The 14,487-nt window shown below is 38.6% G+C and overlaps 1 protein-coding gene across 1 annotated transcript in view; it reads right to left on the bottom strand.

Moving 5' to 3' along the window:
* Nucleotides 1-14,487, bottom strand: part of ppil2 (peptidylprolyl isomerase (cyclophilin)-like 2) — a 389,068-nt gene that overhangs the window by 310,109 nt on the left and 64,472 nt on the right. Inside the window, exon 6 of the mRNA XM_063040908.1 lies at nucleotides 4,613-4,664. Within this exon, the coding sequence (XP_062896978.1) occupies nucleotides 4,613-4,664 (52 nt within the window). The remainder of the gene's footprint in view (nucleotides 1-4,612; nucleotides 4,665-14,487) is intronic.

Genomic DNA, 14,487 nt, shown 5'->3' with positions numbered 1-14,487 from the left:
GTGATGTCATCTGAGGTCACCAACCGTGACCCCCTCCGTTTCCAGATACGATCGTTTCTCTGTGGTGAACCTGGCACCCAGGCAAGGGTGGACACACACCAGGTTCCCACCAATCGTGCCTTTCCACCCTGTGCGTCAATGGCCTGGTCCCGCAACCAGCCTTCCAAAACTTCCCACCGACTTGTGAGAGACGCACCGCTTCCAGGGTCTCGTTACCTCAGGTGTCGTGTGTGTCCTGCCTTAGCGAACCTGTCCCTTTTTATCCCCCTGCTGGGGTATCGCCTGTCCATCACTTCAAACAGTTCAGGGTTCAAAGGGGGAGCCGATCTTGACAGCTCTCTTTCCGTTCCTTCATTAACATCTCCAAATGCTGCTCCATTGTTTTCCTTATCTCTCTCTCTCCTGAAGACAGGTGGCAGACCAACTGCTGATCCCACTGGTGCCAGCACAGGACAGCTAACATCTTAATCTATGTGTATTCTCGTCACACTTCTAATGATTCTTTTAGTTGCTCACTCTAGGTTTTTAAAAACTTCTCAATCCCACTAATTTTTGCTTTGTTGTATGCCCTCTCTTTTGACTTCCTTAGCTTTGACTTCCCTTGTTAGCCATGGTTGCACTATTTTGCCCTTTGAGTATTTCTTCACTTTTGGAATACACATGTCCTGCACCTTCCTCGTTTTCCCCAGAAACGCACGCCATTGCTGCTCTGCTGACATCCCTGCCAGCAGCTCTTTCCAATTGACGTTGGCCAACTCCTCACTCATACCACTGTAATTTCCCTTTCTCCACTGAAACACTGCTCTGTCAGACTTTACTTTCCCCCTATCAAATTTGAAGTTGAACTCAGTCACATTGTGATCACTGGTATATAAGGGTTCTTTTACCTTAAGCTCCCTAATTGCCTCCAGTTCATTACATAACACCCAATCCAATATAGCTGATCCCCTAGTAAGCTCAATGACAAACTGCTCTAAAAAGCCGTCTCAGGCATTCAACAAACCCACTCTCTTGAGATCCATTACCCACCAGATTGTTTCCATTACCAGCCATAATTTGTTCCCAATTATGTATTGATCACTTAGATGTTAGGCATCATACTTTTTTTTTACATTTAGAACCCAATAGCATGAACAATGAGCTTTCCAATGTTACCCCTGGTGTTATCCTCCCACACTCACTCATTTGTCACCCAGTTGACTTCCCCTTTTATTCATTTCTCCCATCTTCCTTCTCTCCTCATCTGGTTCCATCTGCTCATCATCTCCTCCCAATCTGCTTTCACCATTGCCTAACAGCATCTGTCCTACCCCACTTCCTCACTTGCATCCATTTGCCTGATATCCTCTCATCTCGTTCCACTTCTCATCCCCCCACCCCCCCATACTACTATGTACTGGCAACCTTTCCTCTTCCCTTTCAGTACTGATGTAGGGTTTTGACCCAAAATATCGACTTATGTCCTTTGCCTCCACAGATGCTGTTGAACCATTGTGTTCCTCCAGTATTTTTTATTGTTCCAGACTCTAGCATCTGCAGTCTCTTTCAATTTTTAATGCACTTTACCGATTTATTCCTCAGACCTTTGTAGTTTACTATGTTTGGATTTAAGAGTTTAATTTTTATAAATTAAATCACTTTTAATCTTTATATTCAAATGTTCTAATATATTGATAATCACTTTCATTAATGTAATTAGCTATATGAACCCTATCTCTTCCACAATACTAGATTTAAAATATCCTGTCTTCAACTCTCAATTGTCCAATCATCTCCTATTAGCTGACCACACCATGATCATTACTTTACTTTGACCTTAGTGTGAAGGAAGAGAAGTGGGTGCAGTTACTATTACAAGGGAGAAGGTGCTCAAAAAGCTGCAAGACCTAAAAGTACATAAGTTACCCGGACCAAATGAACTGCACCCTAGGGTCCTGAAAGAGGTAGCATTAAAGATTGTGGCAGCATTAGAAATGATCTTTCAAAAATCATTCGACTCTGGCATGGTGCCAGAGGACTGGAAAATTGCAAATGTCACTCCACTCTTTAAGAAAGGAAGAAGGCAGCAGAAAGGAAATTATAGACCAGTTAGTCTGATCTCAGTGGTTGGGAAGATGTTAAAGTCAATTGTTAAAGACGAGGTGATAGAGTACTTGGTGACGCAGAACAAAGATAGGATAAAGTAGCATGGTTTCATTACGGGAAAATCCTGCCTGATGAACCTGATGAAATTCTTTGAGGAGATTACAAGTGGGATAGAGAAAGGGAATGCACAGCATGTTATATATTTGGACTTTCAGAAGGTCTTTGACAAGGTTCCACAAATGAGGCTGCTTACCAAGTTAAGAGCCCGCAGTATTGCAGGAAAGTTACTAAGGTGGTTAGAGCATTGGCTGCTTGGAAGAAGGTAGTGAGTGAGAATAAAAGGAACCTTGTCCGGTTTGCTGACAGTGACTAGTGGTGTTCTGCAGGAGTCAGTGTTTTTATGTTGTATATAGTTCCTGATGTTGGGGGAGTCCAGAACCAGAGGCCACAGTTTAAGATTAAGAGGTAGACAATTTAGAACGGAGTTGAGGAAAAACTTTTTCACACGGAGAGTTGTGGTTCTGTGGAATGCTCTGCCTCAGAGTTAGATAGAGCTCTTAAAGATAGCGGAGTGAAAGGATTTGGGAGAAGGCAGGAAAAGGGTACTGATTGTGGATGATCAGCCATGATCACAGTGAATGGTGGTGCTGGCTCAAGGGCTGAATGGCCTACTCCTGCACCTACTGTCTATTGACCAGTCTATACTTAAATTAACCCCCCTTACTGCTTACCCCTCTAATTTCTTGACATACAATGCCACACATTACCACTACTGTTTGTGATCTCACAAACAACTCCAATCAATGGTGTCTGCTCAATTCCGCCCATCAAGTCTGCTCTGCCATTCCATCATGGCTGATTTATTAGCCCTCTAAATTCCATACTCCTGCCTACTCCCTGTAACTTTTGGTGCCCTTATTAATCAAGAATTTATCAAACTCCACATTAAATATACCCAGTGACCTGGCCTTCACAGTTGTCTGTGGCGATGAATCCCACAGATTCACCAACTTCTGTCTAATAAAATTCCTCCTCTAAAATTACTACAAATGGAGTAATTAAATTAACTTTTTTCAAAATGCCAAGATGGACTGAACTTTTTGAGGATCCTAACCATAATGCATCACCCAGTTTTAATTGGAATGTTGGCGGGGGGAGGTGGTTCTAAAATACAGGGAAGAAGTGTAAGATGAATAAATTCATTTTGCTGAGCTGACTATGAAAAGAGTCAGGACAATGAAGAAATATTGTTATCTAGAGTTAAAGAACATACCTTACTAAAGCAGTCAGGGAAAGAGAGAGCTAATGGCATGTTGGCCTTCATAACAAGGGGAGTTGAGTATAGGAGCAAAGAAGTCCTTCTGCAGTTGTACGGGGCCCAGGTGAGACCACACCTGGAGTATTGTGTACAGTTTTGGTCTCCAAATTTGAGGAAGGACATTCTTGCTATTGAGGGAGTGCAGCGGAGGTTCATGAGGTTAATTCCCGGGATGGCGGGACTGTCATATGTTGAAAGATTGGAGCGACTGGGCTTGTATACACTGGAATTTAGAAAGATGAGAGGGAATCTGATTGAAACATATAAGATTATAAAGGGATTCGGCACGCTAAAGGCAGGAAACACGTTCCCGATGTTGGGGGAGTCCAGAACCAGAGGCCACAATTTGAGAATAAGGGGTAGGCCATTTAGAACGGAATTGAGGAAAAACTTTTTCACCCAGAGAGTTGTGGATCTGTGGAATGCTCTGCCTCAGAAGGCAGTGGAGGCCAATTCTTTGGATGCTTTCAAAAGAGAGTTAGATACAGCTCTTAATGATAGCGGAGTCAAGGGATATGGGGAGAAGGCAGGAACGGGGTACTGATTGTGGATGATCAGCCATGATCACAGTGAATGGCAGTGCTGGCTCGAAGGGCCGAATGGCCTACTCCTGCACCTATTGTCTATTGACCTCAATTCTCTATTCTAAAGGTACATCTTTCTATGCTGAGGCTGTGCCCTCTGGTCCAACACAACACAACAGGAAACATTCTCTCTACATCCACTCTATCTGGACCTTTCTATATTCAATAAGTTTCAATGAGATCACCACTCATTCTTCTGAATTCCAGCGAGTACAGGCCCAGAGTCATCAAATGTTCCTCATAAGTTAACCCTTTCATTCCTGGGACCATTTTCATGAACCTTCTTAATAATGGAGTCCAACATCTTACCAACCACCACTGTTAGTCTAACTGGCCTATAATTTCTTATCTTTTGGTTCCTTCCCATCTTCAAGAGTGGAGAAAATTATCTACCACAGTTGGCAGTTTCATGTAAATTTCTGTTAAGAGTTGTCAAGCAGTTAAGTCTAATGTGCTGTGATATAGTGCGAGAATACAAAATGTTAGTGTTCAAGGAAAAAACAATTTTTCTCCCTTCCCCCATATAACGTATTGAATATGCACACAGGTGAAGAAAACATTTGACGAAACTACAAGGTCCTTCATGGTTCTTCAATGAATAGAATGTGACAAAGAGAGGACGTACCTTCATTGTTTTTATGGTAGTTCAACTTAATGAGAGATTTAACATCCAATTTCTGGAACAGAAAAGAAAAGCTCTATAAATAGTTAGCAAATGATTTTGAAATACTTCAAAACAGTCATTGAATTCTCTTTCTCTGACTGTTTTAGTAAGGTATGTTCTTTAGCTCTAGATAACAATATTTCTTCATTGTCCTGACTCTTTTCATAGTCAGCTCAGCAAAATTAATTTATTCATCTTACACTTCTTCCCTGTATTTTTGAACCAACCCCCCCCGCCCCCACCAACATTCCAATTAAAACTGGGTGATGCATTCTGGTTAGGATCCTTAAGAAGTGCGATCCATCTTGGCCTTTTGAAAAAAGTTAATTTAATTACTCCATTTGTAGACAATTTCTCTTACTGTAGACTGATGAACATTCAGGTCTTTAGAAATGCTTTTGTAGCTTTTTCCAGCTTCATGCATCTCTACAATTCTTCTTCTAAGGTCCTCAGAAAGTTATTTTGATCAAGGCATGGTGCACATAAACAGATCTTTCTTAAGAGCAGGCTGTCAGTAACCTGACTTTGTGTGTCTTTTTTTATATAGGACAGGGCATCTCTACAACCCACACTTCCAATCTCATCTCATTGATTGGGACACAGGACTGCAACAGCTTTTGTAGAAGGCATAATCCCAAAGGTTCACATACTTTTTCTAACAAATACAAGTAATATTAGATATTTTTGTCGATAAATATATGAACAAGTATAATGTTTTGTGTTATTTATTTAATTAGGTTCTCTTTATCTAGCTTTAGGACTTGTGAAAATCTGATGACATTTAGATCATATTTATGCAGAAATAGGGAAAATTCTACAGGGTTCACAATTTTTCTAGCACCACTGTATATGTCACCATATACAACTCTGAGATTCGTTTTCTTGTGGGCATATTCAGCAAGTCTTTAGAATAGTAACTATAACAAGATCAATGAAAGATCAACAGAGGGCAGAAGATAACAAACTGTGCAAAGGCAAATATAAAAAAAAGCAATAAATAACAACAACATGAAATATAGATTCTTTAAAAGTGAGTTTATTGGTTGTGGGAACATTTCAAAGAAGGGGCAAGCGAAATTGAGTGTAGTTAGCCCCTTTTACTCAAGGCCCTGATGGTTGAGAGGTAGTAACTGTTCTTGAACCTGGGGGTGCGAGTCCTGAGGCTCTTGTACCTTCTACCTGATGGCAACAGCGAAAGAGAGCATGACCTAGGTGATGGTGATCTCTGATGATGGATGCTGCTTTCTTTCATCAGTGTTTCATGTAGATGTGCTCAACAGCAGGAAGGGATTTACCTTTTATGTACTAGGCTGAATACGCTACACATACACTCCACTTCTATAGAGGTTTGCCAAAGTTTTAGGTGTCATGCCAAATCTCCGCAAACTCCTAAGAAAGTAGAAGCGCTGTCATGCCTTCCTTGCAATTGCACTTAGACACTGCGCCCAGGAAAGCTCCTCTGAAATAGTAACACTGAGGAATTTAAAGTTGCTAACCCTCTCTACCTCTAATCCTTCAATGAGGACTGGCTCATGTACCGCTGGTTTCCCTCTCCTGAAGTCTATTATCAGTTCCTTAGTCTTGCAGACATTGTGAGAGGTTGATCACCACCACTGATTCAGTGCATGACAGTGGTGTCATCAGCAAACTGGAGTATAACTTCATTCAGGTCAGGAAACAGAAGATTGGCTTTCATGAGACTCCACTCATGCTGTGCACATGATTCAGATCAATCAAAAATGGGCGGTAAATTCCTTCCCAGTTCACATCACGACAGGTTTAAACTCATACTAAATTGTCATGCCCCATAAGCTGTGAAGTAAGTACACTGTGTATGATGGTCTTGGTTCTCAAAATACTTAAGCTGGATCAGTTGCTCTCACTTTGACCTGCTTGTATGTCTCCCAACAATTGTCGAAGTTCCTTAAAAATAGTCTCACATCCCACACAAACCCATGTCAGCCTTGTTTATCTAGTACATGACGTGCTGGCCTATCTTGGCTCCTGATTCAGAAATACCTTGCATTCAAATTCTTTTATTGTCCTGCCTCCCACTCTCTCAAGCATATAACTCTACAATATTTTAGTACTCCTCCAGCTTTGGCTTCTCACTCAACTAGTTTTTGCTGCTTCAACAACAGTGGTTGCTCCAACTATCTCACTTTTAGCTTTGGAGATCCGTCCTTAAACATCCACATCCTCCTCCTCCAAGACACTGTTTACAGCTTACATTTTCCACCAAGCTTCAGTCACCCGCAAATTAAAGTTGTAAAAAAAACTACAGATGCTAGAAATCTAGGAAAAACAGATTTAATGCTTCAGAATGAAGACTCATCACTAAAACTTCATCTGCAGTAATGTTTCCATATGTACTTCACTTGTTTTAGAATAAGTGTAGCTTATATCCTCTATCACTTAGAATTCAGCCAGAAATAGTTACATTTTTCCACATAAACATAAATATTGAAGTAGACAGTCATTTATGTCATCTAAGTTGTGAAAGTAAAATTACAAAATGTCTGAACAGAAATAAGGGAGACTGAGCTGCGATGCTTTGGCAATTGAGAAAATAGAGTAAAAGAGAGCTCATGGGACAACATGAACAAATAGTATGCTTTCCAATAAAATCTATCTTTAACTTAGCTGATCTGAAACAGATTGGTAGCATGAGTATTAAAATTAACTTGTGCTGGAAAAAAAATTCTATTAGTTACATCCATCAAGCTAGCCATGACAGAGAAGATGATGAAAATTGGTTGTTTTACTAAAAGCACAATGAATAATGATTGTACATGAAGGACAGTCAACTGGACAACATTTTTAAAAATCCACAGAACCACAGATTAAGGAAACAGGAGATCCCACCTTTCTCCCTCTCCCACCCACACTAAGGCTTCCATTTCTGCCAGTCAGTAATCAAGTAACAAAAGCCTAAGCAACTACTTTATAGGGCACTATAATATCAAGTAAATTAATCCTTAAACTTCTGGACCTTGGTCTTGGAGCTCCATCTGCAACTGGCTTCTAGACTTCTTGACCAGCAGATCCTCAGCCAGTTAAAATTGGTCATAACATTTTATCTGCCCTGCCGCTCAATATTGGTGTTCCTGGAGTTGGGTTCTCTGTCGCCTGCTCCACTTCCTGTATACCCTTAGCTGTATGATGAGACACATTGTTAATTTCATCTTTTAATCAGAACCAAATTCCAAATCTGGGATATCCATCTGCCCTTTGGATTTACAGGCACCGCCGCAAAGAATTTACCTCAGGATAAAAATTTGTACATCATAGAAGCTATAGAACACTAAGGCACAGAAACAGGCTCTTCAGCCCATCTAGTCCATACCAAACTATTATTCTGCCTAGTTCCATCGACCTGCACCCAGACCATTGCCCTGCCTGCTCCTCCTATCCATGTACTGATCCAAACTTCTCTTGAATGATGAAATTGAACCTGCATCCACCACTTCCACTGGCATTTACAATATCACTACCCTTTGAGTTCCCCCTCACGCTCCCCTTCAAGATTTCACTTTTCACCTTTAAGCTCTAGTTCTAGTCTCAGCCAACCCCAGTGGGAAAAAAACTGCTTGCATTTACCCTATCTATACCCTTACAGTTTTGTATACCTCCATTAAATCTCCCCTTATTCTCCTGTGCCATCAGCTCAAAACCATTTGAAAGATATTCCACATGTCTAATACAGCCTACCATTTTCTGTTGAAATGGCAAGAAGTACAGAGAGTGCCCCGATAGTACCAATAACCAATTAAATATGCTTCTGTTCACTGATGGCTTGAGCAGCAGAAGGCAAATGTTGGGAGTCCTTTTTTTTAAAAAAGTTTAAAAGAGACTTGGGTTGCTTAAAGAAACTGCTGTAAAGCAAAAAAAAATTGGGGAGAAGAATCCCACACTAGTAAAGTTTTAATACAGAAACCGGTTACAGAAGAGTATTTGTTGATGTACAGGTCAGTGACTGCAAAATTATTCTTGGCTGGCATTAAAGTGGGAACACCAACATTTGACAAACTACACATGGACTATAATCAGAGAACACAGAAAATAAATATTAGTTTTGAAAGAGTTTTTCATGACATCGTTAGAATATTTTAAAGCTTTCAGATAAAATTACATTAAGGAGTCTAGTGGCTATGCTGCAACGGAAAAGGGAAGTTCTTCAACAGTCCCAAGAACATCTGTGAAGTGAATGAATAGTTAATCAGTGATACCAATTGAGAGAAAAATGTTTGCAAGATCGATATAATAACTGCCTGTTCTTTAAAAAAACATTCAATATCTCATCTTAAAAGTCAGCACCAAAAACAGCATTGCTCACCCTGTGCACCAACAACTGTATCAATTAGTGTTAACAACATTTAAGGTTGACTTCAAGTTTCTGGGTATCCTGATGAAGGGTCTTGGCCCAACACGCCAACTGGTTATTCCTTTCCATAGATGTTGCCTGGCCTGCTGAGTTCCTCCAGCATTTTGTGTTTGTTGATTAGTTGTTAATTCCCTGCTTATCCATGCATATAATTTTGAAGAAATCTCACGTGCATTAAAAAGATACTTATCAAACATAAAAATATTGTTCAGGAAAATAAGGCTTGTTCGAGCTAAAGATGGGAGCTACACACATAAAAGTTGCTGGTGAACGCAGCAGGCCAGGCAGCATCTACAGGAAGAGGTACAGTCAACGTTTCGGGCCTCTGATCTGGGCTGACAATTACGTGCCAGGCAGCACCTAATTAATTAGCATGTTTATTTCGGCTTTTTTTCTTAAAGATGTGCTGTGTGCCTCCTGGCTACCGCTGCATTCTCCGCTAATCGGTACAGTATCTGTCCGGGGCCCGGGGGTTGGGGTGGTGGGACACGGGGGTGTCATCTCATCATCGATCAGGACAGGCAGCTCATCTTCTCCTATGACTGCCCGCCTCAATGTCGAAGTTCGTCGTCTGCTGTGGAAGGCTTGCTTGACTGCTGAGCCTCGTCCATTTTTCTATCACACAGTTCTTTGTAAGCACTCAAACAATCCTGCAAATATCCCCTAAACCTACGTACCCTTTCAAAATTAAAGTCGTAGTTTATCATTGCAGCAAAAAGCTCACGCAGTTGCTTCACTTTCGCTACTGCATTCGCTTTCGATTGTTATCGTTTCCTCTTCCAATTGCATCAGCTCTCCATCTATCAGATCTTGGTCATGGGATGCCAAAACCTCTTCAACATCATCTTCGTCAGCTTTCACAAGCCAAACTCACTTTGTCCTTGCTTCGTTCACCACGATCGAAACGCTTAATTATGTCTAGTCTTACACTAAATAAAACACCCTTATGAGCTCTTTCAGGTTTTTCGGACAACTTAGAACTCATCTTGCTAACGGCTGCTCAATGCAACATGTTAAAGCAATGCCATTCCGAATCCGGGGGAGAGCGGCTGCTCGGGGCGCGTGCTGCCTTTTATCACGCGCTGATTTTTTTGCGCGCTGATTTTTTATCGCGTGCTGCCTTTCTTCATAACAGTGAAAACACCTTCTGAAAGCGAAAACGGGGTACTAATGTAGGTCTTTTGTAACAGTGAGGTTTCGTAAAGCGAATGTTCGAAAAGCGGGGGACACCTGTACATGAAAAAGGATGATTCATGTGAAGTTATATTATCAACTGAAAATCCTGTGCCTGGTTTTGACAATGTTTTTCTCTTTCTTTTTAAATCTTTTTATTGAATAAGTATGCAAAAGGTAAGCCATATAGGCACTAATACACTGTTAGAATATAATAAAATTACAGGAGATATTAAAACAGAAAAGAAATGATACAAACAATGTAATTTAAACATAAAATAATAAGGTAACATAATAGTATACTAATTTTTATATATATATATCAATAGAAAAAGGAAAAAAAAAACCCACCGTGCAACTAAACTAAAAGCAAAGCAAAGCAATGGGCTAACTTGGAAACAAGTAGAGTTAAAAGACTTAAAATCACGTCCTCAAACCCAACCTCCATTAAAAACAGTAGAAAAAAAAACAAGGGAATATAACTATGGAGCAAAAAGGGGAAGAAAAAAAATTACATTAAATGAAAATATTGAATAAAAGATCTCCAGGTCTGTTCAAATTTAAGTGAGGAATCATAAAGATTGCTTCTAATTTTCTCCAAATTCAAGCATAATATCGTCTGAGAAAATCAAAAAAAGGTAGATGGAGCATTAAGCTCTTTCCAATGTTGTAAGATACATCTTTTCGCCATTAAAATAAGAAATGCAATCATTCAAGGAGAAAGATTACTGGAAATTTTAGGTAATCCAAAGATAGCAGTAATAGGGTGAGGAGAGATATCTATATTCAATACCTTTGAGATAATATTAAAAATGTCTCTCCAAAAAGTTTCCAGAGTAGGACAAGACCAAAACATATGAGTTAAAGAGGCTATCTGCCCCAGACATCTATCACAAAAAGGATTAATATGAGAATAAAAACAAGCTAATTTATCTTTGGACATATGTGCTCTATGAACAACTTTAAATTGAATTAGGGAATGTTTAGCACAGATAGAGGAAGTATTGACTAATTGTAAAATCTGCCCCAGTCATCCACGGAAATGATAGAGCCCAATTCCTGTTCCCAATCTACCCTAATCTTATCAAATGGAGCTTTCCTAAGTTTCATAATAATATTATAAATCATAGCCGATGCACCTTTCTGACATGGATTAAGGTTAATTATAGTATCTAAAATATATGTAGGAGGAAGCATTGGAAAGGAAGAAAGTATAGTACTTAGGAAATTTCTAACTTGTAGATATCTAAAAAAATGTATTCTTGATAAATTATATTTATTAGATAATTGTTCAAAAGACATAAGGGAACCATCTAAAAATAAATCCAAAAACCGTGAAATACCCTTAGTCTTCCAAATTTGAAAAGCACAATCCGTGAAAGAGGGAGGAAAAAATATGTTACCTAAAATAGGAATCGCAAGTCCAAATTGGTTAAGATCAAAAAATTTTCTGAATTGAAACCAAATATGTAAGGTATATTTAACTATCGGGTTAGAGACCTGTTTGAGGCGTTTCAAATCAAAAGGAAGAGAGGAACCTAAAATAGAGCCAAGTGTATAGCCCTGAGCAGATTGTAATTCCAATACTACCCATTTAGGAATGGATAGTATATCCTGGTCAAGTAACCAAAATTTCATATGTCGAATATTAATTGCCCAATAATAAAATCTAAAGTTAGGTAATGCTGAACCTCCATCTCTCTTAGTTTTCTGTAAATGTATTTTACCCAGTCTCGGGTTTTTATTTTGCCAAATAAATGAAGAAATTTTTGAGTCAACTTTATCAAAAAAAGATTTTGGAACAAAAATCGGTAATGCCTGAAATATATATAAAAATTTTGGAAATCTTAACTGCATTAATACGACCAATCAAAGTTAAATATAATGGAAATCATTTAGATGAAAGTTGAGTAATCTGGTCAATTAAGAGTAAAAAATTAATCTTAAATAAATCTTTGTGTTTACAAGTAATTTTAATCCCAAGATATGAAAAATAATTATTAATCAATTTAAACGGAAAGTTGTGATATAAGGGAAGTTGTTTATTAATCGGGAAAAGTTCATTCTTACTAAGATTTAATTTATAACTTGAAAAAAGACTAAATTGTGCTAATAAATCTAAAACAGCAGGGATGGATTTTTGAGGATTAGAAATATATAAAAGTAAGTCATCAGCATAGAGTGATATTTTATGGGACTTTAAGCCCCGAGTTATCCCAGTAATATTTGGAGATTCTCGAATGGCAATTGCAAGAGGTTCTAATGCAATATCAAATAATAAAGGACTAAGAGGACAGCCTTGTCGAGTACCTCAAAAAAGAGGGAAAAAAGGTGAGCTTAAAGAGTTAGTACGGACCGAGGCTACAGGAGAATGATATAACAGTTTGATCCAGGATATAAATTTCGAGCTAAAATTAAACATTTCAAGCACCTTAAATAAGTAAGGCCATTCTACTCTATCAAAAACTTTCTCAGCGTCTAAAGAGATAACACACTCAGGAACATTTTGTGAGGGGGTATAAACAATATTTAACAGTGTACATATGTTATAGTAAGAGTAACGACCTTTAATAAAACCCGTTTGGCCTTCCGAAATAATAAAAGGAAGTACTTTTTCTAATCTGTTTGCTAATAATTTAGAAAAAATTTTAGAATCAACATTTAGTAAAGATATTGGTCTATAAGATGCACATTGAGCAGGATCTTTATCCTTCTTTAATATTAGAGAGATTGACGCTCTATTGAAAGATTCGGGAAGTTTACCCAGTTTTAATGAAGCCTCGAAAACCCTACAGAACCACGGGATTAATGGAGATGCAAAACATTTATAAAATTCTGCGGTAAACCCATCAGGGCCAGGAGCTTTCCCCAGGTTCATAGAGGAAATAACATTCTTAAGCTCATCAGTGGTAATGGGAGTATCTACCATAGAAGACATATCCTGTGAAATCTCAGGGAATTCTAGGTCATCTAAAAATCATGATCAAGTATCAATCGATCATTTTGATTATAAATCTGATTAATTTGAGACTTAGTATAATTAGATTTCAATTGGTTAGCCAACAGTTTGCCAATTTTGTCACTGTGTACATAAAATTCACTTCTTGTTTTCTTTAATTGGTTTACAATCAAGGACGAAAGTAATAAACTGTGTTCCATTTGAAGTTCAGTTCTTTGTTTATATAACTCCTCAGAAGGAGCTATAACATATTTCTTATCAATTTCCTTAATCTTGTCCGCAATTACCAACTCCTCCTGCTTCAGCTTCTTCCTCAAAGCAGCAGAATACGAGATAGTCTGACCACGAATATAAGCTTTAAAAGTATCCCAAAGAATGTTCACAGAAATATCCTCTGTATAGTTGATTGTAAAAAAAAATCAATCTGTTCATTCATAAAGTTAACAAAATCCAAGTCCTGAAGCAACAGCGAATTAAAACGCCATTGTCTATTATTTTGTGTATTGGCCTGAATTTTAATAGAAAGCTTAAGTGGAGCATGATCCGAAATGGTTATAGAGTCATAATCACATTTAATCACTGAAGAAATAAGGCAATAAGGCGAGAGTCAATAAAGAAATAATCAATTCTTGAATAGGAATGGTGAACATGTGGAAAAAAAAGAAAAATCTTTTTCCTGAGGATGCAAAAAACGCCAGATGTCTGTCGACCCAGAATCAGAGAGGAATGAATTAATCAAAGTTGCAGATTTATTAGGTAAGGTCCGTAGAGGAGCCGAACAGTCCAAAGCTGGAGATAAACAGGTATTAAGATCTCCGCCCCAGATCAATGAAAACTCATTCAAATTCGGGAACTGATTGAATAATGATTTATAAAATTCCGGACAGTCCATATTGGGAGCATAAACATTAACCAGAACTACCTTTTTATTAAATAGTAAACCACTAACCAGTAGAAATCTACCATTCGGATCAGAGATAATGTCATGTTGTATAAAAGTAACTGAGGAGTCTATAAAAATAGAGACGCCTCAAATCTTAGCGTTAGAGTTCGAATGAAACTGTTGGCCCTTCCAGAATTTAAAAAAACGTAGTCTGTCCCCCCTCCGCACATGGGTCTCTTGTAAAAATAGAATTTGTGCTTTAAGTCTCCGGAACACTTTAAAAACTTTTTTCCTTTTAATTGGATGGTTAAGACCATTAGTATTCCAGGAGACAAAATTAATAATAGACTCCATAAACCCTAAAGTCAACCCACAAAAAGGAGGATTGACGATAGGCTCGACCCACGAACCCAGAAAGGGAACAGAACAAGCAAGAG

This window comes from Mobula hypostoma, chromosome 2 (assembly GCF_963921235.1).
Source record: "Mobula hypostoma chromosome 2, sMobHyp1.1, whole genome shotgun sequence".
Taxonomy (NCBI): domain Eukaryota; kingdom Metazoa; phylum Chordata; class Chondrichthyes; order Myliobatiformes; family Myliobatidae; genus Mobula; species Mobula hypostoma.
This window is presented reverse-complemented; position numbering and strand designations above follow the sequence as displayed.